Below are 24689 nucleotides of genomic sequence, written 5' to 3' on the forward strand. Positions count from 1 at the left end.
CTTAATTTTTGAGGAAGGAGCTTGTTACTGGCAGATTTAGTGCAGAGCCTGTGTTACTCAGCTCTGTAACGTGCATCCTTTAGAGTTGTAAAGTGAAAGAACAAGAGAGCTTTACGCTTTCAGATGCTCCAAGCTTCATACTGATGCCAAGTGGAGAGGTGCTTGTCTATCCAGGATTAAGTCTTCATGCTCTCTGTTGCGAAGGTGGGGTGGAGGTTGGAAGGCCTACAGCACAGCATCCTTCAGGAAGGCTGATGCAGAGAAAGAGAACAGTTTAAGAAGGGGAGGGATTACAGCACACAGTGGTCATGGCATTTCCATTCCAAGAAGTTCAGTATTAAAATGCTCTGAGCGTAAACCTATTGCTTGTGCCATGCTACTTCTACCTGAGAAGTCTTTATTTTCATTGACTGATAGTCTTCAATGCAAAAGGGGATTCATAAGAGGAAGATGGAAAATGATTAGTCCCTGTGTGAAGATTCAAATTGCTTCTTAATTAAGAAGAAGCAATTGAGTTCTCTGACTAGATGGGTTTCCAGGATATATTTTATGCCCTATCTGACATGTATGGGGCTTCCCAGGCATTTCATGGCGGAACAGTTGCCTTGGAGCTACAGACTTCAAAACAGAAAGAGATTCTTTAAGAAACTGAACATTGGAGCTCAACAGTTCACCAAAATAACTTCTTTTTACTTTTGTTCCACCCACTCTTCTTGCAATTTCCTCCAGTTGGGTGTAACTACCCATTGTGGCTTCTTGAGGGATGTGTGTTCCTGTTGTAAGATGCATTTAGTAGTTTTTGGACAGATCCTGTTGAGGATGAATGCTCTTCCCAATGACCCAGGCTGCTCCATGGTCAGGAAACTGCTTATGTTGATATTAGCTGTTCCATCACCCTTTGTTCTTCCCCCATTGCATTGCTCAGTAGACAGTCCAAGAACACGATGGGTTACAGAGATATAGCAGTTCCTATAGATGTTCTAGGGCTTTTTCCCCCTTCTTTCTATCAGCAACTGTTGTGCTTGGAATCCTTCCTTGGATGTGTACATCTTGCAGTTCTGCCCAGGGAGTGCATCATCCTTGAAGGTCTTTTTCCCCCCAGCAGCAGCAGAGCCATGTAAGAAGAGCAGACTAAAGCCTTCTGAATGGGCTTCCTAGTAGTTCTGCTCAAGCTTGCCTGGCCTTTCCTGTAATACAGAACTACAGAACCACGGAGTCGTGTGAGAGCTGAGCCCAAGGGAGGGGGAGGATGTGAGAGCCCCAGATTTCTGCTGAATGCTCCCACCAACCAGCAGCGTCACAGTTTGGTGCTTTGATTGGTGCTGGTCATTCATTCAGCAAATGATCTCAAACTACTGTGTTTGGGTTGGAGTTAGCCCAGCTCAAGACATGGCAGGTGATAGATCCTTAATGAACTGGGATTGCAGATGGGCAAGAGTCAGAGTGTGGGGCCAGGTCATAGTTGATAAGGGCAATGCTGCAGATCAGTAAGTCTCATCCAGAGGATTTTATCCTCTGATTAATCAAGCTTGGAAATGTGTGCAAGCTTAAATGCTCTCTAGTACCTTTGTGAAGCAACTTTATCTTTTGTTCATACAAGACAGGGGGTTCTACTGGTGGTGGGTAAAAAAAATCAGTCTGCCTTGTCCTTATGGTGCTCCTGGGCGAGGGCTGGCTGTTGTTTTGCTTTGTTCCTGGCTCTGTTGCTTTCTATGGGAGTGGCCAGGAGGAGTCTGGGTTCCAGCTTTTGACCTGTTTGCATGCATACAGCTTTCCCTCTGGGACAAGTCAGCAATGTTACTGCAAAAAAATAGCCTTGTGGTCATGCGGAGCTTGATGTACGAACACTTGAAATCTAATAAGATTGTGGAATCTGTTTAACATTTCCCCCTTTTTTTTTCAGACAAATGTAATTTAAGAGGCAGAGGTTACTAAAGAGAAAATAATCATTCAGCTGTGCAGCTAGTTGTGTCTGGACCTGAGCAACCACTTGAAACCAGGCCAATTAACCATCCAAACTGCAAAGCGTCTCTTATTCTGTGATGCCATTGCAATCCAAGTCCAGACTCGCATAGAAAAGAAGCTCCTGAGCAGGGTTTGCAAAGTCTGGGGAACTCAAACTCTTATTTAGCAACAAGTCCAGCCTCCAAGAAGCTTTAAAATGATACAGTCCCACCTAACCTAGTGACAGAGGGGAACTTCTATAGTCCATGGTGAGGTGTTCAAGGTAATTCTTCCCATGGAGTGTAACTAGCTTCAAAGCTGGCATGTTTTTTCTCCATTAGCAATATCATCTGTCTCCATTTTCATCACCAGGGCTTTTCCCCCCAATAGTCCCTCATGACGTGCTATTAGTCGGCTTACGCTCACTTCCTCTGATACGTTTCTTTTGGGTCATAAGACTGGGAAGGAGGAAGCTACTGGAGTGTGCTCACGTTGTGGGTTCATTTATTTATTTATTTCTCAATTTCATATTTTGTCTCTTGAGGTTCTGCCCACTTCCACTTTAAGGAAACTGTCCTTTGCTTGACACGGGAGTTGTGACATTGAACTGTAGCATCTTGTTGAGGAAGGAGCAACTGCAGAGCTCTGCTCTCTTGGAGGGCTTGGATACTTTGCAATGGCTGGCAAGGCTCTGCAGCTCCGTATGATTGCTTACAATGCTAAAAGGCGTAGGATGTGGCATAAGGACAGGAAACTGGTGAGAGAAGGGGAGAGATGCTCTGCTTTATCTTTTGTGCCTCGTACTATGGGGATTTCCCTCTGGGAGACAGAATCTGGCACCAAGAAGGATGAATGTGCTTCAAGAAGCTTGAGGTCATCCTTGCATGTAGAGAAGTATTGTGGTCTACGTGAGATGATGTCCAACTGGGGCTGCAGTCTCAGTGGTCCGTGATGCCACCTCATCTTGAGCTACTGAGTTTGTTTCCTCTTCTAATGCTTTGAAATGCCTTTTGAGGACAGCTAATACTGCCAGCTCTCAGGAGCAGGAAAGGCTGAATGCTTGAGATGAGCACTGCAGCCATCAGTAGATGGATGGTCATGCAGGGATCTGATGTGTGCCTTCTGTTTTGTACCCAGGACATGTGTGCAGCTGAAGTTACTGCATCTTTGCTCCAAGTGGAAGAAAACTTTTCAGCATGCCTGGCGCGTATGGATGCCCTCATCTTCAAGCCTCTGCTACAGTCAGGTAGGTCAAAAAGGATATTCTTTGTCTGTAGTTCTTGCCTTGATTAGCTGGTGCATACGTGAAGGGAATTACCCTGGAAACACAGTAACTGAGAACTCACTGGGGGCTGATTTGCTGGAGTAAGTGACAGGAAGAGCTATTCCGTTTAGGGCTGTTCTTATGGATGTCTACAACGTTTCATGTAAGACTGTGATTCATGTTGGTTTTAGAGGTTGTTTTGGTAGGGGTGCATTACAAGTGTGGCCAGCAGGTCAAAGGAGGTTCTCCTCCCCTTCTGCTCTGCCCTGGTGAGGCCATATCTGCAGTAAGTGTGTTCAGTTTTGGGCTCCACAGTTCAGGACAGACAGAACTGATAGAGGGAGTCCAATGGAGGACCACAAAGGTGACTGAGGATCCGAAGCATCTCTCTTATAAAGAAAGGCTGAGGGTCCTGTGGCTGTTTAGTCTGGAGAAAAGAAGGCAAAGAGGAGATCAGATCAATGCACATCAGTATCTAGAGGGTAGGGGTTAAGAGGATGGGACCAGGCTCTTTTCAGTGATAATCAGTGACAGGACAGGGAGCAGCGGGCACAAGCTGGAGTATGGGAAGTTCTGTATGGACACAAGAAAGAACTTCTTTACTATGAGGGTAACTGAGCACTGTAGCTAACTTCCCAGAGAGGTGGTGAAACATCCTTCTCTGAAAATGCTCAGAACCTACTTAGATCCTTTCTTGGGATCTAGAGAACCTGCTTTAGCAGGGAGGTTGGACTAGATGTTCTCCAGAAGTCCCATCCAATCCCTATGATTCTATAACTGATTCAGTAATCCAGATTCTGAGTAATGTAATCTCCAAGTCTGCTTTCCAGCATGGTACTGCTCGTCACATAGGTATGACCCCTACATTGTGCTCGTTCTGCCTTTCTTTTCTTGGCCCATCTTCACGCCTGGCTTTGAAGGTGAACTTGTGGATGGGTGCACGTTCTAAGCTGGCAGTAAATCAGAGCAGCTGAACTTAACAACCCCATAAACATTCACAAGCTGGCCTGGCTGAAAGTGGTGAGACTGGATTAGACCTGAAAACTGTTTCCCGCTTGCCATATTTCCTTCTGGGTTTAACCTTCAAGGAGCCTGAGATCAATTCTTGGGTCCAGGGGCAAAACCTCCCCAAATTTTCCTCCAGTGCTCATGTCTGAGCTGAGTCTGAGCCTTGCAGGCTGCTGTGACCATGCTACCCACAAGCATGGGAAGGAGAAGGCCTTCAGATGGATACTTCATGTAATTACGCATAGAAACCAAACCCTAAACAATTATCACCTCCTTCCTCCCTGTAATTACTTTCCTGTAATAGTATATGTGCTTTACACTGATAAATTGGGCTGAGTACAAGATAAAGGCAGTGTCTTCCACAAGATTTCCTGGACTCAAGGCTTTCTGATAGCCTTTTCTTCCCCATTTTTCTCCCAAAGAGCCTAGTGACCAGAAAGGAAAGGAGAACTTTAAGCTCTTTCTACTCCTGAATGATCAATTTCAAGCTCTCTGGAACCTCACGGAAGAGAATTACCGGATAGTGAAGCAAAAATACAGCACTTCTGAGTCATTCTGCATTCAGGATATTTACATTGTCTGGAAAGGAGACCTGTTCCTAAGCTTGTACATCCGGTAAGTACAGAAGAATAAGGTACCCAATTCATCAACTAACTCTGCCAACCATGGTAGGCTGGTGCAAAAGAAATACACTTAATATCTTCAGTGCTGTTTTGATAGTATTCTGCCATAAGGATATAGAAGGGATTGCATTTGGTATCTATATATCATCCCAAGGGGATGAGGAGGGGAAGGTGTCATCAGACATGGTTCATATTGCCAGTTTTTTGCCATGTTTATTTCTTGTTGGCAAGGGATATGATAGAAAATGGTGGATGTAGCACAACGAGTAACATACTGTTTCATTATTGTTTATATAATCAATTACGTATCTGCTCTCTATCTGTCTGCAATGCAAAATGTTTGCCAGTGTCACTAGAGTGTGTGTAGTTTGTGTGTTGATGTCATGCCATGAATAATGAGTTGTGGGCAATAGAGGTGACGTAAAGGTCAGAACATCTTCAATCTTTCATGCATTGCAGATATGGCCAAGCTCTTGCTTGATGGACTGTGCCACCTAGGCAAATTGGCATCAGCACAGGATGGCAGATGGGCATGCTACCTCCAGGAGATAGAATCATATCATAGAATGGCTTGGGTTGGAAGAGACCCCAAGGATCATGAAGCTCCAATCCTCCTGCCATACACAGGGCCACCAACCCCCATATTTAATACTAGACCAGGCTGCCCAGGGCCCTGTCCAGCCTGGCCTTGAATACCTCCAGGGATGGAGCATCCACAGCCTCTTTGGGCAGCTGTTCCAATACCTCACTGCTTTCCCCTGATATCCAACCTAAATCTTTCCTCCTTAAGATAATGAGGGAAGATAGTAAGATAGTGGTTCTTCTAGTCTTAGTTTTGTTTGTTTATGGGCATTTGGATAGAAGGAGGAGGAAGGGCTACTTTATGGTTTGTTACTTACTTGGACAGCATCATTTTGGAAAGCTATGTGCAATAAACTTTGCCTTTATATGAATTGGGTTTGAAACAGTGTGTGTTCACTTGGAAACGGTTTAAGCAAATTAATATTGGTTGGTCTTAAAAAGGCAAATAGGAGATGAAAACTTGTGCTGAGATTTCAGCTGACACTAAGGAGGAACTCATCTGAAGATCTCTTTTCCTCTCATTTTGCAATGAAACCTGGATTTGGGTGCTGATTCTTGCCCACCTTTGCTGATTCACTCTGTGCAGCCTTAATCCTATGATGTCTCTCCTTTTCGGAGTGCTATAGGAGTAAGCAAAAGCTCTATGTTGGGGCCTGAAAATCAGCAGTAAATACATGATCCTGAAAATTGAACAAATGTTAATTAAATCTGGACAGAACACTTGTCTGAAGTCACAACTGGAAGAAAACATGGTGTTTGCTAACAAAAAGTACAGCTCGATCTCCCTCTAGTGAGAGATGAAATACATTGACATGGATACTTAAATTTACCGTCAGTAAATCATGTGTTTTTACTTCAAGCAAAAGAAGCTTAAAGAAACTTTAAGAACTTAAACCTCATTGCTGATGTTTGCCTCTGTGTTTGCCCTTGTAACAGGTATTTTGTCACTTTTGCCAACTATGTCGTAGTCCATGGCTTCGAACATGCCACAAAGAGCAAAAGGTCAGTGGGTTCAAGATCTCTTGTTTAAGAACAGTCTACAGATATCCCAGCGTCTCTTTGCAGCTATGCATAGCTCAAATACGTTGTCAGGGTCTCATGGAAAACAGCAACTGAAGGGATGAGTGATGGGCACGAGAGGACTTACAATCACTTCATCTGAGTCAGTCAGAGTGCAAATGGTTGTGAAAGTTATGCCATGTTCTGTACATCTGTGTGTGTGATTCCTATTTGCAAAGATAGAAAATAGGCTTGGAAAACAGAGTAGCAGCAGTTGGCAGAACAATTAGTTAATGAACCTTTCTCTTAATGTGTCACCATGCAGTGAAGCCTGGAAGCACCATAAGACAGTGCTGAAACAATTCCTCACAGACTTCACTTCTGAGACCTCCATGTCATTGGCCTTGTATACTGTCCTTCACAAACCTATCCGTGACCACATCGAGCAATATATACTGCTCCTTAACAAGCTGAACGAGGTTCTCAAAGAGGTAGGAAGCTTTATGTGATGTTACTTTGCTGGCTCATGTTAAAAACTCATGTAGAGATCGTAGGGCTCTGTGGTTTGGGATAGAAACCAAAGGAGGCTGGGGGGAAGTTGCTTTCTGGTAGTGTTAACAAGCACTGGTGGGGCAGAGTCCACTTGAAGGTCTCAAAGCAATGAGGATTGAGCCCTCCAGCATAGTTCGAGCTGCTAAGGGACACATAAATGGCCTTAGATCTCACACATTTGCTGGTGGCAGGGATAACGTTAGGTTTGGGAGGCTTTCCTTGCAGGTGGGTTTGGAGGATTAACTTTCATTAATCCTTTGAATTCAGAGCTGCAGAGATTTTTTTTCTATAGGCTAAAGAGTAGATGCCCTGTTTGCCCATGCCTGAAGCATCATTCAAGTCTTGTCTTTCTCTATCAGGGCTCTGAAAAGGATATTGTTAGCAGCGCTGTCAATGAATATGTGAAGCTGAAGTCTTTCGTTAGCCAAGTTCTGGATGAAGCTTGTTTTACCAAGGCATTATGGAAATCCTTGGGCTACAAATTCACGGTGAGTTGCTTGATGGGGTGCTCCCTTAGCATTCTTACGCTTCTGTTTCTCCATGGAGGAAATTTGACATAAATGATGCATTTTTGGGACCTGGTTTGGAAGCCAGCAGAGCAGGGCAGTGTTAAAGCCTTGAAGAAACCGTATGGTCTCTAGCTCTGTGGGGGTTGAACTCTGTGTCTTGTTCTGTCTACTATCAGCTGGCATCTGCAAACGCCATTGGCTTGACTTGCATGTCCTCTTGCGGATCATTTCCTGATGCTTTTGGTCTACAACCTTGATCTTTGTGGATGTTTTGCAGGACATGCTGTGTGTTCCTGAAAGGAGGCTGCTGGAAGATAGCAAAAATCTTCCCATCTCTGCCAGTACAAATCGATCAGACCGAATCTTGCTCTTTGATGATGTCCTTGTACTAATTCAGGTGAATTTTCCAACCTTGAAAGGGAGATTGGAAGAAAACAGCACAGATGAATGACACTGAAATTTATGTTCCTGTAATACTGAAACTGCAGCAGAACTTGCTGTTCTCAGAACCGTCTCAGATCCGTGCACCTATGGTTTGCACTAGATAGTAAGAGAAGAAGAATTAGGAATAGAAGAGCATCTATATATCTTTTTCCCTAGTGAATGCGTACTACCCAGCTAACACAGGTGGTATCCCAAGCCCAAGCCTATGTATGAATCTGTTCATTTTTCTTGCTCATTCAAACAGGTCCTGATGAATCAAAGATCTTGCACTGTTAACACTTGCACATAGGACTAAATACGATGCTTCATGGTCTACCCCGCTAGTGGCATGGGAATAGAAGTTGTAGGTGTTCTTGGGGCTATCTCAGGGATTTAGGGCTAGAGTGTGAAGCAGACAGGGAGTGTCTTGGATAAACACATAGCGTTTGTTCAGAGCTGTTCTGCAGCATGTTAAGTCCAGCTTTGCTTGCTCTGACTGACAACATGTGTAATCTAGCTTGGATCTCCATATAGACTTCTCTCTGCTTGCTCTTTAGTAATGTGCCAGTGCCTCGGGTGTCTGGATACAACTGCCATGTGAGCTGATATACCTTATGGGCTACTTCACACGAATCCCTGTGATAACACTGAGCAGACCCACACAGCTCAGTTGTCAGAGTCTAGGCCTGATGAAATGGAATGGCAGTTATCTCATTCAGCCTTATGTTGTGGATTTCTTAGGACTGAGCAAATCCCCCCCCCAGGCTGCCTTTATAGTCAGGGGAGAGAAAGACATGCTCTCTGGGTGCGGTTCATCTGACCTGTTTTAGATGGCAAAATTAGGATGAGTTGAATCATGCCCTCAAGTCCATTAACCAGAATGAGAGCTGAGGGTAACCATCCAACCCAGAGATATCTGCATTGTAGACATCTCATTCATGTAGACATCTCATTCAACGGTTCCCTCCCTCTATGTCTCATCTGCTGCAATGACTGTTATTGAGGCATGTGGAGACATAACTGAACTGGGATTGGACTGGTTGTCTTGGTCTGCTGTCTGGGGACTGCAGATTATGACTCTGGTGCTGGGAATCTGAACCTTCTTTTCTATCCCAATCTGGTAGATACATTAGTGATTAATTCGTGGCAACTCCGTGATGCTGTTACCCAACCTTGTTCAACTATATCCTTACAGAATGCAGCTCTATCATGTAGCCACCTGGTATCTGTATACTAGATAGATCATGAGTGAAACTAGAAGGGGCTGTGCGGCAGGGATGGTTTGGGAATGCTGTCATATGATAGGGAAGAAACTCTTGTAGAACTAAGTACCGTCTAAGAAGGCGCCATGGAACAGAAGGTCTGTTTCTATTAATGGTAGCCATGGCCTTGTGGGACCACCATTTGTAAGTGATGCGCTAATAACTTTCTTCCTTCTTCTACATCTTCTTTTCAGTCTCTGAAGTTTGTCACTGTAATGTCAGATGGATAAATGTACTGTAAAAGAGGGTATTTACTGTGCTGCCAGTCTTGCCCTCTTGTTCAATGGATTGACGTGGCAAGGGCAAATCAACATAATGTCTTCTCCCTTTCGTTCCAGGGAAACAGCTTTCAGAGCTTTGATCTGAAGCTTGTGTGGGTAGATGAAACCTGCAGGGAGAAATCAGCTCCGGGACTGTAAGTGGGAGATTCTCCTCTGGGAGATGTGTGTGTGGGGGGGGAAAGTTTTCAACTTAATGACTTGATTGTGGAACTGAGGGGATGGTTTGAAGTGTTCTATCAGCTTTTTTTCCACTTAGAGGGGTTGCTTCTGGGCCACAGGCAACTGCAGTGCTTCTCAGATGGGATCGCAGTAGCTTGGACTTGGACTGCTGGTATTTGCTGACATATTGAAATCAATTAGTAATGGTTTTTGGCTGCAGTCCTAGAGAACAAAGATGAGTTTACTAGTTGATTACCTCTTCAGAAAGAAAAATTGGCTGCAAAAACAGCATTAGCTTTTAAGGAGAAATGAGCTTCTGTTTGACTGAAACGTGTTTTTCATAATCTCCAAAATGTCTTTTGCTCCACAGGCATGGACTCCGCATTATAACCCCGGAAGAAACGTTTGTTCTCTCTGCCAAAGACCCACAGATGAAGGTTAGCAGTGGTCAGGGCCTTTCTGTTCCACCTGAAAATACCATGTAGCAAGCCCTGAAATAGGGAAACAGCATAGAGGGGATGGCACCTCTGTAGTGGGATCAGAATGTTGCCTACAGAGTGGGAGCTGACATACAGATGATCTTTGAGGTCCATTCCAACCCAAACCAATCTGTGATTCCATACCATTAAGCAGCGTGATTTCAACTTCTTATTCAGAAGACAGGTTACTGGACTCTACAGCTACTTAAATGTAGCTGAAGCCTTTTGTCTGTGATTTTTGTGGCCTTTTTTCTTTATTTTCATTAGCTAAAGCACTGCTGGGTGAGGGAAGGGGCTGCCTCCTCTGCATGGCACAGCTCTCTAGGGCAGTGGGCATGGCCCTGAGCTGCTGGAGCTCATGGAGCATTGTGACAGCACTCTCAGATATAAGGTTTAGTTTTGGGTGGTGCCATATGTAGCCAGAAACTGGTGATCTTTGAGGTTATTCCAACTCTGATTCTGTCTTGCTGGTTGGGGCTGTTTTGTTTTCAGCATTCCTCTTCCTCTGTTCCTAGGCTGTTTGGCAATGGAAGCTGAACCAAGCCATCCGACAGGCTTTGAATGGGAAGCGAGATTTCCCCCTATGGGGTAAAACTGGAGAAGGCACCAAGCCCTCATCCTGCCGATTCTTCACTTACGTCTTCAGGCTGGAGAGCAAGTTCAAAAGCGCATCCTACGAGGGTGAATGGCACTGGGGAAAGCCTCATGGCAAGTAAGAAGCCCTTTTTTCCCCCCTTCCTTGGCAAGAACATGCAACTATGGCTGTGCAAAGATAGGCTAATCATAGAACCTAAAATGATGTAGGTTAGAAGGGACCTTAAAGATCATCTAGTTCCAATGATGCACCAACTCAGGCTGCCCAGGGCCTTATCCAACCTGGCCTTAAGCACTTCCAGGGACTGGGCATCCACAACCTCCCTGGGCAGCAGTGCGAGTGCCTCACAGCTCTCCGAGTAGACAATTCCTTCCTAACTTCTAATCTAAATCTCCACTGTTTTAGTTTAAAGCCATTCTCCCTTTTCCTATCACTGTGTCCACCTGTGTAAAATTTGGTCTCCCTCTTGCTTGTAAGCTTCATTCAAGTACCAGAAGGCTGCAGTGAGGTCTCCCTAGAGCCTTGTCTTCTTCAAGCTAAACATGACCAGCTGCCTCAGCCTTTCTACAAGGCAGAGGTGCTCCAGCCCTTTCTTCATCTTTGTGCCCCCCCTCTGGACCTACTCCAGTAGTTCTGCATCATTTTTATGTTTATTTATGTTTATGTTTATTTAGACCTTATTGCTGTCTTAGACCTTATTGCTGTCTTCCAGTACCTGAAAGGTTCTTACAGTGAGAGTGGGGCAGGTCTCTTCTCACTACTGACTTGTGACAGGACGAGGGGAAATGGCCTCAAGTTGTGCCAAGGCAAGTTTAGGTTGGATATTAGAAAGAACTTCTTTACAGAAAGGGTGGTTAGGTACTGGAATGGGCTCCCCAAGGAGGTGGTTGAATCGCCATCCCTGGATGTGTTTAAGAGTCGCTTGGATGTGGTACTCAGGGATATGATTTAGCAGAGGTTTGTTGTTGTGGTATTGTTTTGTGGTTGTTTTTTAAGAGATAGGCTACTGGTTAGGCTGCGGTTGGACTTGATGATCTTCAAGGTCTTTTCCAACCTGAGTAATTCTATGATTCTATGATTCTATGATTCTATGTTGGGGGGGCCCAGGGCCTGGACACAGATGGGGCATTACAAGGGCAGAATAGGGGGAGCCAGTCACCTCCCTCACCCTGCTGGTCACCCTTCATTGATACGGCCAAAGACACAGTCAGCTTCTGGGCTGATGCCACAATGCAACACTGGTGGATCCAGTGGATGCGCAGCTGGATGTATTCATCATGGAGTCATAGAACTGTTTGAATTGGAAGGGACCTTTACAGATCATTTTGTCAGATTCCCCTGCAATGAACAGGGCCATCTACAGCTCCATCAGGCTACTCAGAGCCTGGTCAAGGCTGACCTTGAATGTCTCCAAGGAGGAGGAATAGTCTGTCTCCTTCTTTCTTGTATCCCTCCTTTAGATACTGAAAAGCTACTAACAGGTCTGACAGAGCCTTCTCCTGGGGGTGTGCTGGCTTCTCTGTCTGGTTCCTGCCTCACTTCCACAGAGAAATCTGGCATCGAGGACAAATTCAGAGGGCAGCTGAGACATACCTATTTGCTTTCAGGGCTTGGTTAAAGTTTGAGGCCTGCCACCTGATCTACTGCATAATAGATATCTTGCTAATTACACTGGTTTATGTAGTAAATTGTAGAGGCTGCCCCTAATGTGGTAATGATCACACTGAAGGCACTGCACTGGATTATGCTTATAATTAGGAGTTAGACTTGAGCTAATGTTTATTACTGTAATTTCAGCCTGAGGCATAAAATCCTACCATCACGATGAAGGGTAGAAGAATAAAACAAAACCCAACGATTATAAAAACGTTGCTTGCAAGAAAGCAAAAAGAATTTCCCCGTGGTGTGAGAATCTATTAAAACATGAGGACTGTTCACTACACCAGCCCAAGTTGAAGAATTAGCTTGGTCAAAAAGGAGTGATTTGTGAAAGAAAGGTTAAACGGTCCCGACTAAAATCTCTTTGAGGACTGATAGAGCTGAAGATACCAAAACAGATTGTTATGGAAGTTGCATACTTCCTAAATTTGACACAGATTTGGTTTTGTTTATTTATTTACAAGGTTTGCTTCTGTTGAAGCCAATAAGAGTATAGTGATTTGTTTTGAAGGAGACATAAACAGAATTTCTGGGATCAAAAGCTTGATCTCAAAGCTTTTCTGGAACAGCTACTGCCTTTCTTCAAATCAGCATTAAGTAGGTGTTTGGAGTAGAGCTAAGCCTGAAGCAGTTCTTTACATAACCTCCACCTTACCTGACACACGCATTACCAATGGGGATTAGAAAACCACTGTGTGCAGGCATAGAGAGAGAGATGCACTTTTCTTGCACTCTGCCTCTTAATGTCTTTGGGTTGGGGGAGTGTTGTGAAGAAGGAATATCTCTGTTGTTTAAGATTACGTGACTTAAGTATCCCAAGAAACCTGTGGCAGAACTGACTAATTGATTGCTTGGTTACTAGGCTTTCCTTCCCACTGGTGAAATCACTCCTCCATGGGACTTGCTACTAATACAGGGCTACTGGAGATCAAAGCTGGCCTTGATGGCTTGTCTTCCTCTGAGGGAGAGACTGGCATGGCAGAGCACACCAGCAGTAGACTATGGTTGTGCAAATCGGGGCTCTCCAGCAATACCTTATGCATTCTTTGCCATTCTGTCCCAGTACTTCTGATGCCTTGAAGTAGAGGAAGGAGACAGTCCCATTGAGAATAGCTTGAACCATCCCTGTGGCTGGAGCTAGCATTCTGTGTGATTTGCTCTCCTTTCCTTTCGTTGACACTAGCAAAGCAAAACGAGATGTATTTTAAATGTATGTAAATTGATCTGACCACTTCGCAGTGTGCTAATACCTGAAAGTCTGTCTTGTGTAGGTGTTTAGAACAACATCCTTGATGAAAGTCGAGACAGTGTGTCATGGCTTTGGTACTGCACCATCTTGTATTGTCTTTGGTTGTAGGCAGATGGCTGTGTCTGGGCTGATGCAAGGTTTAAAACAGTGAGTGGGTGTGGGTGGAGGGGGAGGTGGGGAGCTGGAGGAAACTCATTCACAGATGTGCATGATCTGTGCAATAATTCAAGCACGCATTGCACTGACTGTTCTAGTCTCATTGTTGCATTGTTATCTCGTGTAATCATTTCTACAGCCCCAGCACAAAAACAGATGGAAAGATACGATCCCTTTAGGGCAGTGCTTGTCTCTTTTGTTTTCATAGCATCTGTTAGAGTGAATTTCTGGGCCATGGTGTCATTGACTTGTCTACAGGGATGCGCCATGCTGGAACTGATTAGGCCAGAGTGGCCTAATCACATACTACACTGTAATTACAAAAGGATAGTGTACATTGTCCTAAATGAATAACCCAGCAACTCTAAAAAATGCTTTTAAGATGAGGGTGTTTGGAAGAAGATTCTTTCAGCTCATTCGAAGGCATTAAAACCTTATAGTATTAAAACCCTTCAGTACAGTCCAAGGTGCATGAAGAAACTTCTCTCTTTCTGTCTGCAGAAGAAATGTTTTGATTTAGCAATCTCTAGGTTGTGCCTTGATAACTTATGTTCAAATGTGAATGATGCTGATGATAACCCTTATGTAACTCTTGCAGGGGGACACTGAAGTGGCGTGATGGTCGCAACCATGTTGGAGATTTCAAAGAGGGCTTGGAGCATGGGTAAGCCTTAAAAATAGAACCAAACAAAAAGGCAACTACCTTGATTGCTTACTTGTTATCAAAATAAGCTGAGGAATTGTTCTTCCTAGAGAAACAGGAACATACCGTAACAGCCCAATTTATTTGTCCTATTTTGGACACCTGAATTAGTCTTAGTGATCTGAAACTTAGTGAATTGCCATTGACTACAAAAAGAAAAGCAGAGAGTGCAGAGGACCTGTTCTGATGGAGATACCTTCATCTGATTGCGTGAATATCACCTGTGATCTCTGAATCCAAATGAAATAGTTCGCATAAAATACCTTGGAAAGGAATTTTTCAGTATCTTTTAGAACTTTCTGAAAGTAAGACTTTTAAGGTATCTTATTTCTAAATGAATCCCAGAATAGATAAAAATTTTTATGAGGAAAATGCTGACCTCAAATATTTTGTGTTGAAGTTAAGAAAACATTTCATCAGTGTCTGAAGTAAAACCAGCCCCAGCCATGTAAAATCTTGTTAGCAGATCCTTAGTTTTTAAACTTGATCCAGTACAACTGAGTAACTTGTTTCCATGCTGACCTCTACCATGTGCACCTTAAAGGTTTGGAATATGCCTCGTCCCTCGGCGATCTGAAGACCGGTATGACTGCTATAAGTGCCACTGGTATGAGGGCAAGATGAGAGGCTATGGAATCTGTGAGTAAGTAAAAGCCAAAGATGGACACTGGGGAAAAGGGAACTCCATATGTATAATGGCTGAAGTGTTCCCACAGGCCCAGTTGCAGTGTAAAACCCAGGATAATTCAGGCCTGAGTGGTTTTTTGTTTTGGCTTTGTTTGCTTTTGCTTTGGAGATGGGCAGTATGGCTTCTTCATCAGCACTAAGTCTCCTGAATATTGGAACAGTAAGAGCTTCCCCATGAGCTAAAACCATTGTAACTACCCAACAAAACATCCTCTGTGTTTTATAAGTGAGATTGTCAATGGTCTGTTGTTGCACAGTAGAGAGCACATGGTTTGCAATCAGCCCTGGATAGATGTGGTAGAGTGCACAGCGTTCTCTCTCATCTGACTGTGCTGTCTGAACCAGACCTTACAGAGAGGACATAAACGAGGACATAATATTCCTTATTTATGAATAGAACAGTATAGTGTATACCGAAGCCACTAGGGGACTTAAAGCCAGCTGAACAGTGCTGTGTTACTGTGTAGTGTAAAACATGAAAGCATGTTGACCATTAAAGATGACAGCTCTGCTTAGCTGTTTTCTCTTCTGTAGCAGTGAAGAAAATCTGTTACCCAGCATGGCTAGAGCTCTGAGAAGCTCTTCTTCCCTCACGGGTGATCCCAGGAGAAGGGGTGGTTGGTGGGAGTATGAAGGGGAAGGCAGTTCTGGCTTCCTGCTTGGCCTGACCTACTCCCACCCTGGATTTGTCAGTAGTCACTGGGACCTGGCTGGCAGGAGGTCAAAGGCTGAGCGGCCTCTCCCAAGACAATTGCAGGCCAAAGTGGTATGTCCTCAGATAATGCCGAAAGCTGTCTGTAGAGTGGTTGAACTGGGTGATGCATGTTCCTAATAGTGAACTACTGCAAGCTCCAGAGCCACTAGTCAAATATGTGCAATGTTTAGCAGGAAGATGAGCCCAATCTACTTTATTTTCTTGTCTTCCTGCTCCTATAATAGCTATCAAATATGCGCTGTCTTAGTCTGTTCTGCTCCCTGTAGGTATGGGAATGATATGGTCTACAAAGGCTACTTCAAAGATGATGTGCGTCAAGGATTTGGTATACTGGAGAACTTCTCAGCTGAGCATCCATTTAAATACACAGGACAGTGGGAAAATGACAAGAAGAATGGATATGGAGTCTGGGAAGACAAGGACAGGTAAGGGCAGCACGAATCAAAGATAGCTTTAAGTGCCTGACAGTATTTCCCATCTGTTGGCATGAGGAAAGCCTCATGTTCTGACAGGGGGGATTGAGGATGAATGGGGAATGAGTTCAGCCTCTGCTCTACAGCTTGGAACTCCTAGGGAATCTGAGTTGGATTAGTGCAGTGTCTGGCTTTTGTTCTTCTTCATGGAACTTCTTCATTGGGTAAACCTAGCTTCTGATGCATCAAATTGACGGAAATATAGTGATTCAAGGAAAAAGCTTATGTTTTTTTCTCTTGCTTTTCAGAGGGGAGAGATACATAGGGACATGGCTTGATGATCACAGACATGGACAAGGCATTGTAGTCACCCAGTCAGGTGTCTGCTATCAAAGGACATTTCATGCTGATAAAATGGTGGTGAGTATCCATTTTCAGCGGACTGTCTAGGTAATTTGACATGGAACCCCTGCATCAAGGACCAGATTAAGCTTTCACTTTGTAGTTAATTTCTGAGGGAAAACGGAAGGCAAGGAAAATTAAGCGTTGATATTTTACAACAGTAGCTTTTTTGAAGAGTAAAGCCTTCTGTTTCTTACCACCTTCATGAAGTACAGGTAGGAAGAAGTGAGGCTGTCACCTCTTGCTCATGCTAAGACACTTATAGGTTTAGCCTCTCAGCTGTTCATTGGGTCACAATTATAGAACTGAAATTGCATTTCAAATGCCGTGCTGGTAAATATGATACTGTGTCGGTCTTGGAGATTATTAAGTCTTTACCTTGTCAATGTGAGCATGCCTTTAAGTTGTCTTTCCAGTTCATTGAAAGTTAGTTGTTGGTGTGAGGAACTGTCATGGGAGAGCTGGCTTGGAAATAAAAGTATTTCTTCTCATGAAAAATGCACATTTAAAAAAGCAAACAACTTCCCTCCTCTTACACCAAATTAGGACAAAATGTTTAGCATGGAAACTGTTGTAAAGGCTTTCCGTTCAAGTTCCATCTGTGGGGAATCAAAGTAAAGCTGTCTTTTGGACTACCAGCTGCCAAAGGCTCCTTTAACTTCACAAGGCTTCCAAGTGGGGAGCAATCGCTTCAGTTTTCCTAGTGGAAAATCGGTAGGGCCAAGAAGCTTCCCCTGGAAACCTTTTGTTTTTGCCAAAAAGGGCACTTTCCACTAAGAAAACCATTCCAGTGGAAAATGTGTTACAGCTTTAAAAGTGACCACATTTTCTGACTGGTGTGGGTACGTATAAACCTCTGGGTTCAAACCTTGGGCCAAACTCTAGTGAGAACTATTTACCCCTTTGGCATAAGTTGTTCCATGTCTGTTCTGCTTCGTTGTGTTCTTTCCCTGAAATGCATGCTACTGTAAGCAGCCATGGGAGCTGGGAGGCAATGGAGCAAGTCATTTTATGAGTGCTTAGGAGAATCTTATTAATGCCCTGTTGACTGCACAGCAAAGGGACAAAGCTAATCCTACATGGCAGCCACCCTTCCTCTTTTCTCTTAACGTGCTTACAAAGAATGACACAGCTGGCTAGAGTCACCAGCAGGTCATGGGACTGGGAGGACCACGAGTTCATCCATAGCACAATTCTTGGTGACCACTCTTGGAGTGGGAAAACTGCCTTTTCATTCCTTGCTGTAGGGAAATAATTGTAGTAGTACTGTCATTTAAAACCACCTGGCTACTCAGTACATCTCCTCCATGTTGTGGTGCCGACTGGGCTGTCTGTAGACCACCTCTTTGCTTTTCTCTTTAATATTGCATATGACTTTTTGGGCTTTCAGAGAGGTTCTCAGAACCTGCAGCCCATAAGTAAGTTTAAGCCAGTGGCTATTTCTGGGTAAACAGTACTAAGTATGAACTTAGCGTCATTAATTCACTACTTTTGCTTTTTAAATGAAGGGATCTGGGATTCTGCTCTTGGAAGATGACTCAGTCTATGAAGGAAACTTCACGCAAGATCTAACGTTTGTTGGAAAGGTGGGCTCATGTTTTCTGGAGGGAGAGGGTATGAACTTTAAAGAATCCATTAGCTTTGTGGAAAGCAAGCAACTATATATAAAGGCTGAGATGAAACAACAGTTTATTTTGTCTTTTTTTTTTTTGTTACAACTTGTTTTGTTTCTCCTTCTATCCTTCTCATTCACACAGTGGAAGCTGCAACAGGGAGATTTCGAGCAGCATGGGGCCTAGGGGCTTTGAGCATTGTATTAAATTGAGGGTTTGTTTTTTTTAGTTGTTATTGCTGTTTTCTGGAGACTTCTAGCTGCATTTATTTCATAGTCGCAATCAGGATGTTGTGCTCTCAGAACAAATGGTTTAGCCTTTATAGTGGTTGAGGAGCTCAGGAAATGATGCAGAGAACAAAACAGAATTACAGTACCGGTGTTACGCTAGCACAGCCAAGGTGTTAACACAGCTGACGGCACTTGGAAGTTTGATTTTTAGTCTGGCCACTGAGTTGGCACGTTCAACATTTTTTTTTTTTTGAGTTGATCTTTAACAGAAATATGTAGCCAAAGTGTTCACTATGTGCCCTATTGCAGCGAAAACGAGTCCTCCAGCTTGTTACAGAAATGTATGGCAAGTCTGACGGGAAGTGTGTGGTCAGATCAGACTGCGCTGACGTTAACAACTGATGAGTGATGGCAGCTGCAAATCAGCCCCGTCATTTACTGACTTGTCATGGGAGGAAGCGCTTGTCATAATCTTCTTCAACAAGAGGCGTTGGGGTGAATTTTGCAGAGTCTGATTGTAGTGTTTAAATGCAGCTTCCTCCAGAATAGATTTTTAGTTTGAGTGGTTGGCTTAGAAAAATCTGCTCATTATGTGAAGATAGAACGCCTCCTGTTATTAGCAGCAAGGATTTCAGGTTTGCCTTGGAAGACAGATTTGTTTCAATATTGTTTGTCTTTGAGTTTGGTTTAATTAAATCCTTTTAAGTTTGAATCAAGCTACTGCACGCCTTCTCCTGTACTGGCCCCAATGAATTTAAGGTTTTTCTTGGTAGCAGCAAACGTTCTGAAAGCTTTTATGGTGTCTATCTTATGCTTCCCTCTATCTATGAGGCCAAACTTGCTTGTGGTTTTAACAAGCAGTGGAAAAAATAGAGGAGAAATTGCAGTTCATGTCTTTCAAGCCAGAAAATTTTATAACTCAAAGATATTGGCTTCTTGTAGTCAAGTATAGTACAAAAATCTTACTCTGTGATTGTGGTGGTCCTCACCTTCCATAGTCCTTTATGTGTTACTCAGTATCGGGGATGTGTTTTCTCCAGTGATCATTACCGTAATGATACTACTGTTTTGAATGCTAAAAATGTACACATCAGTGTTGGAAGTTGTTCTTAGTCACCATTTCAGGATCTGGCTCTGAGGAAAAGAGAATTTGAGGGCTTGGTCCAGCTTGTTTCCTCTTGCTAATGAGATCTTGGCACACTAATCCCATATTTCTCTGTTGCAGGGAAAGCTGTCATTCGCCAATGGCTTTATTCTGGAGGGAACCTTTACTAATAAATCGGGCCAAGGCCTTCAGACGCAAGGTATCCTGAATACATCGAACGAGCAGCTGGATGAGAGAATAACCAAAGCGTGAGCAAAACCAGCTGATTTCTTGGGTTGTGGCTTGTATTTTGACAGCACCTGGAAGAGTCCTGGATCAGTCACTACAGGGGTAGCGGGTCTGAAATCTAGTGTTTATACAGGGAGAGGAGGAGGAGAGGAGAGCACAACTTATCGTTAATCTTAATGTCACATGGGAGGCAAAAAACAGATATTCGGCCCCTGTCTTCTTGCTGGCCACTCATACTCCCATCCTCATTGTGAAGGGAGTTTGGGAAGTGATTTGTTCATGCGTGCACACATTTCTCTGTGTATGCCCTGGCACATGCACTGACAGGCCTGACGCTATACAGACAAAACTAGGTTGCTAAAATATATCTCCTGCTCCTTTTCTGACCCTCTTCCTATCTCAGTATTTCCAGGACAGAAAAGCAAAGAAGGTAGCAAAGGAAAAAGGTAGCAAAGTCTGTCTGTCTTTAGGAGTGGAGCAGAAACTCTGTGATCAATTAATCAACAAAGATTCAAATTACTGATGTTCCATGCACCATTAATTATTTTCTTTTAGTCCAAAGTGTCTCATTGCCAGGATAATAGACTGAAGTTGTTTTGTCTGAATCACCGGTTAGGCACTGGTGACTTTCTCTGCTCCCATAGTTCTTGCATTGATATCTTATTCAGGAGAACTTTCTGTATTTAAAAGGTGAAGTCTGAAATGATTGCACCCTTCCTCAAAATAAAAAAGCCTAATGCCATGTCATGTCATGCAGTCAACTGGGCCTCAAGGAGTTCCCAGTAGAGAAGAGATGGAAGGGAATCTATGATCAGTTCTTGGAGTTCATCCATTCGGGCTGTAAAGAAGAAATGGAGGAGTCTTTTACTGGATTCCACATACAAACAAGCAAGGAGCTCCGGAAATCTCAGGAGTACCTCTTCTGCCAAAGGTACGAGTACCGCATGCCATCACTGCAACAGAGGAGCCATTTGTGTAGACAGAACAATTCCTTATGTTCTATTAACCCCCTTGTCTCCCACCTGCAATACCAATTGGGATTTGGCCTAACTAATTTTCATTCCTCACTTGTCCACATTTTCAGGGGGACTGAAGATGTTTCCTGGAAGACAGAAGATATTCTTGAAGAGCTTGTCCAACACCACGAACTGGGGTCGCTACAGAGCTATTTAGAGAAGGTAAGGTTTAAAAAGCTTTGTGTCTGTCCAAGTCTCATAGCAACTTCTGAGTGCTAATATAAAGCAATACAGTCAGTGACTTCAAGAATCTTGTCTTAAATGGGTGTCAATATCTAAGTTTGTGAAGAAGAGGGTTTTCTTCCATGCTTTGTGGGCGTTCATGTTGTATGCAGGCGGACAGGTCAGGAAAGTGGTGACCAAGCTTTTATTCTTGGCTCTCAAACAGTGTCAGGCAATAACCAACTGCTGGAAATGATTAATCTACTCCTGTGAACTTTTAAGTTGTTTTTCACTCAGCCGAGCATACCTTGAAGCCTTTGCCCTTTATTGCATATCACAGCAAAGATCATCACAGCAGCGAGTTCTGCTGAGCACGTTTATTTCTGACAGTGGGCATTTAGCAGTTAAGATAGACCAAAATTATAATCTTTCTCTCCAGACTTGTTCTCCTTTGCTGACAAAGGAAAGCTGGGTTGCTCTTCAGTATTTCTCCTCTACTGATGGCTTGTAAAACTTAATTTTCCTCTATCATCAGGCATTGAAATCTTCTCTGCACCCACTGGGAAAGCTGCTGAAGGCCTTGACAATAGCTTTTCAGGCAACTTACTCTGGGATTGGGGCCAACAGACACTTGCTGACTATGGCACAAGAGGAAGTCAAGTACTATGCAAAGAAAATATGGGAGTTTTACCAGTAAGTAAAGAAGTCTGAGACATTTCCAGTGGGTGTATGAAGTAGATCATTGGGATAATTCCTTTATGTCAGGACAGTTTTATATCACGTCGCATTTTTTTGGGATACTTGCTTCAAAACAGTGTTAGATAAAGAGATACTTGCATTAAATAAGCTCTTATGGCCCTTGGAGGTGTTACATCCATTATTTAGTACACAAACCACGGGGTATGGCTTTAATGTGACTAAACATAATTGAGATATGGCTGCTTAATGAGCTCTTACTCATAATAACTTACTTAGATAAGCACAAATATGAGCAAGATAAGTAACAAGGGTAGCAAGTGTATCAAAGCATGCAAGGTGGTACTCAATACCTGTGTTTGAGTGAAAAATGATTTCAGCTTAACATGCCTCAACTCAACAAGAGTTAAGAACATGCAGTGTAAGCATGTCACTGAGGTTTGGCTGGTATTGGTAGTAACTCCAAATGGAGGTTGTTCAGTCGTGTGCTTGTGCCCATGGGTACATTAGAACAAGATCAAAGGTATTACTGGGGCTCTGTTGCTGCTTGAATGTCTTTTTAGCTCTTCTTCTAACTACACGTGGGTAAGATATTGCATTGAAAGAGCTAGGCTGGATAAAAGCTCTTTTCTTATCAATGTAGCCTTGAGTACTTGAGGAGGGCTGCCAGCAAGAGTTACTTGTCCTAGAGCAGTCTGATGGGAACTAGTCAGTTCATCTGCTACATGTCTCTGCTGTGATATGGAGTAGTAGAGAGAAACTGCATTCATGAACAGTACAACAGGGCCGATGACCTTATCAGTGGTTGATGTGAACCTTCATGAGTTTCTGGGCTCAATGCATACTTGGAAAGCTTCATTCATAACTCAGAACCTTTAAGGTGCAGTGTGGGAGATGGAGCTGTGTGGGAGATGGAACCACCTTGCTCTGCTGTGCACCTGGCTAAGGTTTCTGTAGTGATGCATCTGTGCCAAAACCAGGCAACATCTTCCCATTCATTTTTTTTGTTATTGCACAGCTTTGGCTTGGAAGTTTCATGATAAGCCCAAACTGCTGTTTCTAAGTAGAGTATGACCATGTTCAAAGATGGATTAGAGAACTTGATGGTGTGACTGATCATGAAACTTTGCCTCTGAATTGTGATACTGCTGAGAGAGACAGAGTCTGCTCCTGGAGAGAGAAATCACTGTATAAAGCTCTTATTAAACAGAGGTTCCAGTGTAGAAGAAAACAGAGTGACTATAGGCACAAACTGTCTTCAGACAAATGTAACTTTGTTCTGCTTATGCTGTAGGGGTTTGCTCCATCTGGCACTGGAACAGAAAGGTCAACTGCCCATGAAATGTGTGGTTGGAGAGGTAAGGTATGTGTTACCATGGATTGCTTAACCTTAGGCTGCTTGAACCTATGAGGTATCTTCTAAAATGCAGTAAGTGCTAATATGATTGCATTTGTGCACTTGACCCAGGTCTGATTCTCACACTTTTCTCTTATGAGTGCAAAGCTTTCGGTGATTTGCAGGAGAGTAACTTCTCCTAATTGTGTTCCATAGCAGAATAAAGATGTGGGGATTTGGAGGTGTATGGAACACAGCCTTGCAAGATAACTCACATCAGCTGGAGAAGGGCTTTATCTATGAAATTTATTCTTTCTTCCTTAAGAAATCACAAGTGTTCTTTGCAGATATTGCAGTCTTAGGAGTTGTTTTTTATGTTGGCTCCTGTATAGCTGCATAGCTTTTGGTCATATCAAGATTCTAGACTTCACTATATAGGTAGGACTCAGCTTTTCTTTTCTCTGCTGTAGTGACCAGAAGGCATACAGCGTGGTCCTTCCATTGATCTTGCCCTGCTTCTACCCTGAGCTTTTCATGCTCTACATGCTCTATCATGAAAGGGAAGATGACCTCTACTGTCAAGGGATTGTGGACCTGAGTCTATTTCCTGACATCAAGCTGCTGGAGTTTCTGGATGTACAGAAGTAAGTGACCTTTTTCACTTCAGAATGCATCCTACTGATATCAGCTGTGAAACTTAACAGCCAGGGTAAGCTCTAGTGGCACTAATGTATAGCATGTTAATTCCTTGATCCATTGTTAGCTCTAGCATTGAAATCTTTCCTAGGTTTCCCTCTGTAAGTAAAATCAACCCTGCATTCAGGTCAACGAGTCTGAGCTATTATGTTTTTCCTTTAGCCGTGAGGTTGAGAATAGAGAGCTCAACATATTGCCACCTGTAAGGCTTTCAGTGGGGAGATATTAACAATGAAGACTGACTGAGAATGTAGTTGAGATGCAGGCATCTGCCTTCTAAAACTTTTATTTCTGTATTCTTATTTCAGACACCTTTGGCCTCTGAAAGACCTCACCTTGACAACCAACCAGGTAAGAAGTAGCCCTAAAAGCAAAATATGGCATGTGAGTGAGATGGTATAGAGCTACATGTTGGTGCCAGCCAATGATAGAGCTTCACCTAAGATAGCACAGAGGCTCTACACCGCTGTAAATATGTCCAGCACTGAGAAGGCATGAGGTGGCTCCTGGGGAGATGATCTGACAGAGGCACAACTCTTTGTCTCCTTTGCAGAGGCGGTCCCTGGTCAAAGACAAGTGTTTCCTGTCTGCCACAGAGTGTTTGCAGAAGCTGATGTAAGTCACCATCTTTAACTCCTCACTTTCTCTTACTGTAGAAATTTTCTTTCCCCTGACGTTCTGACATGAAATCTGACTTCAATGGAAAGGAGTTTGCTCACGTGAATGTGCTTAGCAGATTGGGCCTGGCTATGACTGCTAGGTCATGATAGAACCTCTTGCTCTGGGCATGTGGATGGTGCTATGTGAGGGATATCTTGCTTGTATGGTGTTCCAATGTGTTAGAAAAGCAGAGTTTGACGTAAGAAGCTCTGCTTGATTGATTGGTTTGAGAGCTAGTCTAGGGAATAGTGCTGCAGTATCACATGGGAACGAAGATAAAATG

General features: G+C 43.5%; 1 protein-coding gene across 6 annotated transcripts in view; it reads left to right on the forward strand.

The window, feature by feature from the left end:
* The window catches only part of ALS2CL (ALS2 C-terminal like), a 54620-nt gene that overhangs the window by 26413 nt on the left and 3518 nt on the right, over positions 1-24689 (forward strand). For 5 of the 6 annotated variants that reach the window (XM_072329701.1, XM_072329699.1, XM_072329700.1 and 2 more), the window contains exons 2-23: positions 3082-3190; positions 4639-4831; positions 6358-6423; positions 6746-6911; positions 7332-7460; positions 7759-7878; positions 9505-9581; positions 9977-10043; positions 10601-10797; positions 14343-14408; positions 14992-15090; positions 16116-16274; positions 16571-16682; positions 18173-18250; positions 19733-19860; positions 20598-20771; positions 20925-21018; positions 21554-21711; positions 23009-23077; positions 23521-23694; positions 24055-24097; positions 24300-24361. In XM_072329701.1, the coding sequence (XP_072185802.1) occupies positions 3085-3190; positions 4639-4831; positions 6358-6423; positions 6746-6911; positions 7332-7460; positions 7759-7878; positions 9505-9581; positions 9977-10043; positions 10601-10797; positions 14343-14408; positions 14992-15090; positions 16116-16274; positions 16571-16682; positions 18173-18250; positions 19733-19860; positions 20598-20771; positions 20925-21018; positions 21554-21711; positions 23009-23077; positions 23521-23694; positions 24055-24097; positions 24300-24361 (2537 nt within the window). In that variant the 5' untranslated portion in view covers positions 3082-3084. Of the gene's footprint in view, positions 1-2582; positions 2702-3081; positions 3191-4638; positions 4832-6357; positions 6424-6745; positions 6912-7331; positions 7461-7758; positions 7879-9504; positions 9582-9976; positions 10044-10600; positions 10798-14342; positions 14409-14991; positions 15091-16115; positions 16275-16570; positions 16683-18172; positions 18251-19732; positions 19861-20597; positions 20772-20924; positions 21019-21553; positions 21712-23008; positions 23078-23520; positions 23695-24054; positions 24098-24299; positions 24362-24689 lie in introns of those variants that run through there. The other variant, XM_072329696.1, reaches the window with a different exon arrangement.

The sequence above is a fragment of the Excalfactoria chinensis genome, chromosome 2 (genome assembly GCF_039878825.1).
Source record: "Excalfactoria chinensis isolate bCotChi1 chromosome 2, bCotChi1.hap2, whole genome shotgun sequence".
NCBI lineage: Eukaryota > Metazoa > Chordata > Aves > Galliformes > Phasianidae > Excalfactoria > Excalfactoria chinensis.